Source organism: Ranitomeya imitator, chromosome 4, assembly GCF_032444005.1.
Source record: "Ranitomeya imitator isolate aRanImi1 chromosome 4, aRanImi1.pri, whole genome shotgun sequence".
NCBI lineage: Eukaryota > Metazoa > Chordata > Amphibia > Anura > Dendrobatidae > Ranitomeya > Ranitomeya imitator.
The window spans coordinates 453,299,677-453,309,793 of record NC_091285.1 but is presented as its reverse complement, the minus strand read 5'-3'; the positions used below and the strand labels follow the sequence as shown (position 1 = coordinate 453,309,793).

At 48.0% G+C, this 10,117-nt stretch overlaps 1 protein-coding gene across 2 annotated transcripts in view; it reads left to right on the top strand.

Moving 5' to 3' along the window:
• The first annotated feature begins 283 nt into the window (after positions 1-283).
• The window catches only part of NEIL1 (nei like DNA glycosylase 1), a 49,273-nt gene continuing 39,439 nt past the window's right edge, over positions 284-10,117 (top strand). Inside the window, exons 1-2 of one of the 2 annotated variants that reach the window (XM_069765778.1) lie at positions 284-416; positions 1,073-1,490. In XM_069765778.1, the coding sequence (XP_069621879.1) occupies positions 1,075-1,490 (416 nt within the window). In that variant the 5' untranslated portion in view covers positions 284-416; positions 1,073-1,074. Of the gene's footprint in view, positions 422-1,072; positions 1,491-10,117 lie in introns of both variants that reach the window. The other variant, XM_069765779.1, reaches the window with a different exon arrangement.

The following is a 10,117-nucleotide window of genomic DNA, read 5'->3' as shown; positions in this document are numbered from 1 at the left end:
TGATAGTAAAACATAAAAGAGCCTAAGAATGAGTAATTTGAATAAAGGTTTTCTGTCATTTAGATTGTAATAACAAAAATGTAAACCTCCCCGTCGGGGAATCGAACCCCGGTCTCCCGCGTGACAGGCGGGGATACTTACCACTATACTAACGAGGATTGGCTTCTCCTCTGAGAGGTGATCACGCATTAGAAGATCAGAGAGCCAGGCACATGTGACCTATAGAGCGTCCCATCTCTACTCATCATTCCGTCTCCTCGCACAACCATCCACATGTGCCATCTAGTAACTCCCAGTACCAGCAAGCAACGCGACGTAAGGGCCCGCCTCCTCAACGCAATAAACCAATAAGAAGGCAGGAGGACTTTACCAAGTGGAAGTCGGAGACGTTCTTGAGCGGAGTGGTCGCTGCACAGGTGAGGTGGGTGATATCCCCGGGCACGGAGTGTTCGGTGTCTGGCATCACGTACAGCTATGTAGTACAGCATGGTGCACTTTACATAACGTCCACAGGAGGGCGCGAGTCGTGCTGTAAACCCCGTGTATGTGGGGCTGTGTCCTGCCCTATGGTCGTGCTGGGTGGCACTGATCCCACCATGGGAGGGCGCTGCAGGTCGGGGAAGCCGCTGTTCACACTGGCATCATGTTGCCAGCAGCCTGGTGATTACAGCTCTCCTGTTACTTGCTATGAATCAGATTCTCCTTGGAGGAAATGCAAGTTCTGACTTGTAAGGTGATAATCGCCATCCTGGAAATAATCCTGCCCTTCCCTCCGGCTCCATATTCCAGCCATCATGCTCTTACACTGGCATGTGGCCAGCTATGGCAGTGATTGGTCACAATCGCAGGAGACCACCACAGTACGGGATCGGTCATTTCTCAGTTTATTTTATGCTATACTAAACTTTTTGTTAAAAAAAGAATGATAGAACGGGACAATTCCTTTAATTCTATGGGTGGTGGATGGTACTTTGGTGATAAATCCCATGGGTGGCCTGCGGGTAGGTGGGTTTATGTGGTCCGGAGAGCGGGCACTGTTTGTTTTCCTCACCTGGCTTCCTTTTCCTTTCAGACATGCCGGAAGGTCCAGAGCTTCACCTTGCCAGTCTCTATGTTAACAAGGCGTGCCACGGATTGCATTTTGGGGGAGACGTGGAGAAATCTGCAGTTAGCAAAAATCCAGAAGTGCCCTTCAGCTGCCCAAAGTATGCCATCAGTGCGGTGTCCCGGGGAAAGGAGGTGAAGCTGATCCTCACGCCCGTGGCAGGTGCCGTGGCATGGATTGTCTTCAGATTTGGCATGTCTGGAAGCTTCAAGCTCACCAGCGAGGAGGAACTCCCAAAGCATGCTCACCTGCGCTTCTACACGCTGGACGTTCCCCGGCAGGTGCTGAGCTTCGTAGACCAACGTCGCTTTGGAAGCTGGGTATATAACGGCACGTGGCAGCCGGAGCGTGGGCCTTGTGTGATGACGGAGTATGAAAAGTTCAGGTGCGAAAGCGCAAGACCTGGGTGCGGCTGCGCCACTTCATATGTAGGCGCCACCTGCACATCATTTCTTCTGTGCTGCCCACTTTGTAGCCCTCACGCTCCCTTTATCAGGGTGTAAAGGTGACTGCAGCTTGGCAGGCGTGTCCAAAGGGATTGTGAGCCGGTGCTCATGCACACATCAGTGGTTTTCTTATACATGAAAATCAGTCTGCGTTTGGGGGACAAAAGTTTCTCCTATATATATCAGTCTGTGGATAAGGCACTGCACTCAGATGGCCTCCAAGTGCTGTCCAATGTTTTAATTCTTTCACTTTGCTGATTTCGGTCCAAATCTCCGATGAACATAGATCTTGTCTCCACAATCCTAGATGGAGCAAGCAATTCGCACAACATCGCATGACATGTGAACAGTCTCATAGGCACATGTGCTTTCTGCGAGAAACGTGGATAGCACTAATACACGAAAAAAGGATTAGTGAATGAGGCCTGTGTGTGAAAACCAACCTTGTCTTCTCACTGGCTCAACACCGCTCAGAGATGCTTTACAATGCAGCTTTGCTTTTTTTCTTATTAGCTGTATATAGGAAATATGCTGCCACAAATGTGCTTCAGAAATGGGGTATGTATCTATCCGTGTACTCTCTTCCTGAGGAGCGCAGAGCTGGGATACAAATCACAAAGCAACTCCTAGTGGAGTCGGTGAGCAGTAGCCCTGAGACTGGGCATACATGTTAGAGGGCTGGCGGACGGGCAGTGCTTCAGCTGACAACTATCTCTGCCAACGTCCCCATACACAGGAGCTCGGCCTGGCGTTCCTATGTTCTCCTATGAGAAGGCCGCTAGGTGACACGGCTGGCACTTAGCTCCAGGACAACAAGGTGATCGTCAGTTGCTGAAATCGGACACGCGCTATTGACATCTCTCCCGACAGTCGGCTACCGTCCACGTACACATAAGACCGGCAGCTGAACACATCGATATTGGCGGGTTCACATGACTTTAGTATAATGTGTATTGGGGACCTAAGAGTATCTTTAGAGTGTTCTATGTACTGAACATCCATTGTTCTCCTGTATATGGTTTGAGCATTTTGCACTAGTGATAAGCGAGTATACTGGTTGCTTGGGTGGTCTCCAAGTATTTATGACTGCTCGGAGATTCTTTTCATCGCGGCAGCTGAATGATTTACAGCTAGTAGCCAGGCTGAGTACATGTGGGGGTTATCTGGTTGCTAGAGAATCCCCACATGTAATCAAGCAGGCTAGTAGCTGTAAATCTTTCAGCTGCCGCGATGAAAACTAAATCTCTGAACACTAACATACTCGGAGGTCACCCGAGCGTGCTCCGGAAAACCCGAGCAACGAGTACTCGCTCATCACTATTCTGCACCCTCTCATCACTGCCTGTATATAGAAGTGTTTCCTACACATTCCGGGCCCTCTCATCACCGCCCGTATATAATAATAATAATAGTAGTATTTATATAGCGCCAACATATTTGTATATAGAAGGGCTTCCTATACATTCTGGACCCTTATCACCGCCTGTACAGTGCCTTGCGAAAATATTTGCCCCCCCTGGAACTTTTCAACATTTTCCCAAATATCATGCTTCAAACACAAAGAAACCAAATGAATATTTTTGGTGAAGAATCAGCAAGTGGAACACAATTGTGAAATTGAACAAAATTTATTGGTTATTTTAAATTTTTTGTGGAAAATCAAGATCTGAAAAGTGGGGCGTGCAATATTATTTGGCCCCTTTAACTTGATACTTTGTTGCGCCACCTTTTGCTGCGATTACAGCTGCAAGTCGAATGGGGTATGTCTCTGTCAGTTTTGTACATCGAGAGACTGAAATTCTTGCCCATTCTTCCTTGGCAAACAGCTCGAGCTCAGGGAGGTTTGATGGAGATCGTGTGTGAACAGCAGTTTTCAGCTCTTTCCACAGATTCTCGATTGGATTGAGGTCAGGACTTTGACTTGGCCATTCTAACACCTGGATACATTTATTTGTGAACCATTCCATTGCAGATTTTGCTTTATGTTTGGGATCATTTTCTTGTTGGAAGACAAATCTCCATCCCAGTCTCAGGTCTTTTGCAGATTTCAACCAGTTTTCTTCAAGAATGGTCCTGTATTTGGCTCCATCCATCTTTCCATCAATTTTAACCATCTTCCCTGTCCCTGCTAAAGAAAAGCAGGCCCAAATTATGATGCTGCCACCAGCATGTTTGACAGGGAGAATGGTGTGTTCAGGGTGATGAGCTGTGTTGCCTTTACGCCAAACATAACTTTCCAGGATGTCATCCTGACAGCACTCTGGAGGACGTCCTTCCTCCCTTGCTGGGACAGGAAACACACGAGAGTTCAAAAGGTCCGGTCCCACCCCCAAACCTCAGCGTTTTTCCTGTCCCTGCAAGGGACGCATGAGAGCAACTTAGAGCTCAGGGGGATCGTGCGGCTCGTCCAATACCCTTCCCCCTGTCAAGAGGCTCAGGGCAGATACCCTCCAGTGGGGGGTCCCTCTGCTCCAAAGACCAGGAGTGGACAAGGCTCCTGGAGGCAGCCGCTCCTCCCGGAGGGAGGCTCTCGGCTGCGGACGCGGTTCCTGGAGGCCGGCGGTGCCCGGCGTCTTTGAGCAGAAGTTCCCAGGGGCCGCGTCACTTCCGGTTTCGCGGCACCCGTTACCGTCACTTCCGGTAACGCTGATGTACGGGGGAGGTGTGCGTTCCAGCGCGGTACAGTCGGCGGCTGTAGCGCTTCTGTTGGGAGCTCTGAGGACCTCTGCAAGCATGGAAGGGAAGCATGCCACCTGAGGAGGGGGTAAGTGCGCATAGCGCAAACTTCCCCACCGGCTCGCACAGACAGGTGCTTCTTACCTATTCCCTATCTTATATCGTTTAAGGATAAGGGTACCCCCGCTGTCCCGCCTGGTCCAGTTAAGAAATCCGGCAAGGCCTCTGGGAAGTCCAGTAGATGCCCCATATGTAGCGTAAAGCTGCCAGACTCGCACGGGAAAACCTTATGTACAGATTGCACATCCAAAGTTATGAGAGATGAGCAGCCCTCACTGCTATCGGAAATGAGGTCCCTTATACGAGAGGAAGTCCAATCCTCTGTCTAGTATGATGGAAAGATCTAGCCCTATTCCTGTCCGCAAGAGGGCCAGAAAGGAACGGGACTTTAAAGAACCAGAATTTTCCTCTGAAGATAGGTCTGATTCTGAAGACTTTGTCTCTGAAGAGGAAGGGGAGCTTCCTTCGGGAAGCCAGGACCACCAGAGGAAGTACCTCTTCCAGGCTGAGGATACGAATGATCTGGTGCAAGCGGTGCGGAGCACAATGCAAATAGAAGAAACTTCTAAACCGCAATCCAGGCAGGACCTGATGTTTGGGGGACTTATGTTGCGTCGGCAGACAGTCTTCCCAGTTAGCGAGCATATCAAAGCCATGGTACTCGAAGAGTGGAAGGAGGCAGAACGTCGGCTGGTATTGTCCAAGGACTTTAAGGCTCGTCTGCCGTTTGACTCAGAGGAAGTAAAACTTTGGGACGAGATCCCCAAAGTGGACGTTCCTGTGGCAAAGGTTGCCAAAAGGACTGCTATTCCTTTCGAGGACTCATCAAACTTACGCGATCCCATGGATCGGAAAGCCGACGTACTGTTAAAAAGGACCTGGGAATCCTCTGCGGCGCTAATTAAGACCAACATTGCAGCTACCTCAGTAGCCCGGTCTATGTACCTTTGGTTGGGTCAATTAGAAGAGCATCTCTCTAATAAGACCCCGAGATCCGAGATCCTAAAATCTCTCCCTATTATGAGATCTGCCACGGCTTTTCTGTCTGACATGACGGCTGAATCCGTCAGATTTTCGGCCAGAAATAGTTCATTATCTAATGCGGCTAGGAGGGCGGTCTGGTTAAGATCATGGTCTGGAGATAATGCCTCTAAGACCAAGCTATGCTCAATCCCCTTTTCAGGTACAAGGGTATTCGGTCCATCTCTAGATACTATTCTAGAGTCTGCCTCTGACAAGAAAAAAGGGTTTCCGGAGGACAAGCCTAAGAGGTCGCAGTCCTTTCGGAGAGGGTTCCCCTTCAGGAGACAGTCAGACTTCAGAGGCGGTAGATCTAACAGGGGATTCAACAGGGGTTCACGTACCCAGGGTAATAGAAACAGAAATGTTTTCTTCAGCCCCTCCTCGAAATCTAAGTCTCAATGACGCCACCCTTATAGGGGGGAGGCTTCGTCACTTTTCAGACAGCTGGGCCCAAATCACCAAGAATCAGTGGGTTCTTCGGACTGTGGCAGAGGGCTACAGGATCGAGCTTTATTCCCCTCCACCAGACAGATACATTGTTCCTACGATGGTTCCTCGGGACTCGCCCATGATGATAGGCTTAATGGGGATGCTTTCCTCTCAAGTCATAATTCCAGTACCACCATTAGAAGTAGGCCAGGGTCACTACTCTTCCCTATTTTCAATAACGAAACCCTCCGGCAACTCTCGCACAATAGTAAACCTGAAACCCCTGAACCATTGGGTCAGGTACAAGAGGTTCCGTATGGAGTCAGTTCGGTCGGCAATCTTCCTCATAGATCAGAACGATGTAATGTGCACTTTCGATCTGAAAAGTGCCTATTATCAGGTTCCCATTCACCCTCTTTCTCAGAGGCTTCTGAGGTTTGCGGTAGTGCTGCCATCTGGGACCTGTCACTTCCAGTTTCAGAGCCTTCCATTCGGCCTTGCATCGGCTCCGCGGATTTTTACAAAGTTGGTGTCGGAGATTGTTGCTTTTCTAAGGAACCAAGGAATCAGAATAATTCCTTATCTCGACGACTTCCTCCTGGTGGCAAGTACTCCGGAGATTCTAGTAGATCACAGGAACCGAACCTTATCTGTGATGGAACAGTTAGGTTGGGTCATAAATTGGCAGAAATCCGACTTGACTCCGGAACACAAGAAGATCTTCCTGGGAGTGTGTTTGGATTCGGTAAACAGAATATCGTTTCTACCAGCGTCCAAGCTGGAGGCAATACGGATCCAGGTCAGACTCTTACTAGAACACAGAGTCTCAGTAAGGATGGCCATGAGAATGCTATGCCTAATGTCGGCATGCATACCATGTGTAAGATGGGCACAGTTCCATTCAAGACCTCTGCAGAGATTAATCCTCTCCAAATGGGACCGGCGTCAGTCTTCTCTGGACAATATTTTAAAGCTGACGTATCGGGTACGAAGGTCTCTCCTTTGGTGGACAAACCCAGAGAAGTTAAGGAACGGGGTACTATGGTCCACCGATCCCTATGTGGTAATCACAACAGACGCCAGCGCCTGGGGCTGGGGTGCTCATTTAAAAGGCAGGATTCTACAGGGCAGATGGCCTTCAGACGTCGTTCACAGCTCCTCCAACTTCAAAGAACTGTATGCTGTTTGGGAGGCCTTGAAAAGAAACCATCAGATTCTGGAGAATCAACATGTCAGGATTCTATCCGACAATGTGACTACAGTTTCCTTTCTGAAGCATCAAGGAGGTCCAAGGCACTATCGACTTCAGGAACTGGCAGGGAGAATATTTCGCTGGGCAGAAAGATCGGTCCTTTCCATCTCTGCGGTTCACCTAGAAGGCTCCCAGAACATCATTGCAGACTTCCTGAGCAGGAGAAGAGTGTTTCCAACAGAGTGGGAACTCAACCAGTATATCTTCCGGGATTTGTGTCTTCGCTGGGGAACTCCCAGTATAGACCTTTTTGCAAACAGGAGAAATTCGAAGGTCTCAAAATTCTTCTCTCTGAACCCGCGGGATCTTCCGGAAGGGATAGACGGTCTGAGCCAGGATTGGACAGAACCTCTCTCTTATGCCTTCCCTCCCCTGGCATTAATCCCTGCCGTTCTCAAGAAGATCAAGGAAGACCGGGCTCGAGTTATTCTGGTTGTGCCATTCTGGCCGAAAAGAAGTTGGTTCTCCCGTCTGGTAGATCTAGCAGTCGAGAACCCAGTAGAGCTGCCTCTCAGGACAGATGTAATCCACCAGGGTCCTGTGTATCACCCAAATCCAGAGAAGCTCCATCTCTCGGCCTGGATCCTGAAGGGATGATCTTGAAGGCCAGAGGGCTATCAAGTCAAGTAATTGCCACAATCAAGGCCAGTAGGAAGCCTGTCACGTCGGCAATTTATTTGAAGATCTGGAGACGATTCTGTCTGGAGGGTGGCAGGTCTGAGATTGCGGCAGGCACTCCCGACTTACCTAGAATTCTAGATTTCCTGCAGGCTGGGTTTGACAAAGGTCTCAAACCAAGCACCCTGAAAGTGCAGATCTCCGCACTTAGCTCCTTTTTTGACTATCCCCTAGCATCTCACCCTTGGATAGTCAAGTTTATCAGAGCGACCCAGAGGTTACGCCCCACCATTAGGCAACTGTCGCCTTCCTGGGACCTTAATTTGGTCCTCAGGTTTCTCTGTAAAGATATTTACGCCTCAGCTGATAATATGCCCATTTCGGTTCTAACACGAAAGCCAGCGTTCTTAGTAGCTATTACCAGAGCTAAGAGAGTGGGGGAGATTTAGGCTCTGAGTACTAGGGATCCGTACCTTCAGATTAGAGATGAAAGCTTAATCCTCAAACTTGATCCCTCGTTTATTCCAAAAGTAGCAACTCTTAAAAATAGGAACCAGGAAATCGTGTTACCATCCTTCTGCAATAATCCGGCTAATGCTAAGGAGAGAACTTTGCATTCTCTAGATGTCAGACAGGCTGTCCTTGACTATCTGGCAGCCACCAACTCTTGGCGTATTGATCCAAATTTGTTTATTTTGTTTGGTGGGAGGAATAAGGGCAAAAAGGCTTCTAAGGCGTCTATCGCTCGTTGGATCACTTCGGTGATCTCTGAGGCCTACCGTTCAGAGGGGATTCCTCCTCCGGGGGGTCTACGTGCACACTCTACTCGAGGGATAGCTACATCTTGGGCAGAGAGGGCTGGTGCCTCTCTAGAACAGATCTGTAGGGCGGCAACATAGGCCAGTGCTAATACCTTTTGTAAACATTATAAACTCGATGTTTTGACTGGTTATCATACTGCTTTCGGGAGAAAGGTTCTCCAAGCGGTAATCCCACCCTGAGGAGGTGCTTTGGTACTCTCCAGAGTGCTGTCAGGATGACGTCCTGGAAAATAGGTATTAAGCTTACCGTTAATTATGTTTCCAGGAGTCCATCCTGACAGCACGGGTAGTTCTCCCCCCCGGTAAAATGGATTGGCATAATATAATATAACTCTGGCAGAGTTGTAGTGTGTTCCTAGCATATGATGTAATATGTGTCTGATATTTAATGTAATATGTTCAATTGACCATTAAAATGTCTTTTCTGCATTTCCTTGAGGCGGTTCTTGTTACAACACTGAGGTTTGGGGGTGGGACCGGACCTTTTGAACTCTCGTGTGTTTCCTGTCCCAGCAAGGGAGGAAGGACGTACCCCAGAGTGCTGTCAGGATGGACTCCTGGAAACATAATTAACGGTAAGCTTAATACCTATTTTTTGGCAAAAATGCCAAACAATTCATTTTGGTTTCATCTGACCAGAGCACCTTCTTCCACATGTTTGTGTCTCCCAAGTGGCTTGTTGCAAACTGTAAACAACACTTTTTATGGATACCTTTGAGAAATGGCTTTCTTCTTGCCACTCTTCCATAAAGGCCAGATTTGTGCAGTGTACAACTGATTGTTGTCCTATGGACAGACTGTCCCACCTCAGCTGTAGATCTCTGCAGTTCATCCATAGTGATCATGGGCCTCTTGGCTGCATCTCTGATCAGTCTTCTCCTTGTTTGAGATGAAGGTTTAGAGGGATGGCCAGGTCTTGGTAGATTTGCAGTGGTATGATGCTCCTTCCATTTCAATATGATCGCTTGCACAGTGCTCCTTGGGATGTTTAATGTTTTGGAAATAATTTTGTATCCAAATCCAGCTTTAAACTTCTCCACAACAGTATCATGAACCTGCCTGTTGTGTTCCTTGGTCTTCATGATGCTCTCTGTGCTTTAAACAGAACCCTGAGACCATCACAGAGCAGGTGCATTTATACGGAGACTTGATTACACACCAGTGGATTATATTTATCATCATTAGGCATTTAGGACAACATTGGATCATTCAGAAATCCACAATGAACTTCTGGAGTGAGTTTGCTGCACTGAAAGTAAAGGGGCCGAATAATATTGCACGCCCCACTTTTCAGCTTTTGAATTTCCACAAAATTTTAAAATAACCAATAAATTTCGTTCAACTTCACAATTGTTCTCCACTTGTTGTTGTTTCTTCACCAATAATTTACATTTGATATCTTTGTTTGAAGCGTGATATGTGGGAAAAGGCTGAAAAGTTCCAGAGGGCCGGATACTCTCGCAAGGCACTGTATATACAACCCCTGGCAAAAATTATGGAATCACCGGCCTTGGAGGATGTTCATTCAGTTGTTTAGTTTTGTAGAAAAAAAAGCAGATCAGACATGGCACAAAACAAGTCCTTTCAAATGGCAACTTTCTGGCTTTAAGAAACACTAAGGCTAAGTGCACACGTTGCAGAATTGCCGCGGGTATATCGCATGCGGAACTGGCATGCGTATTCCTGC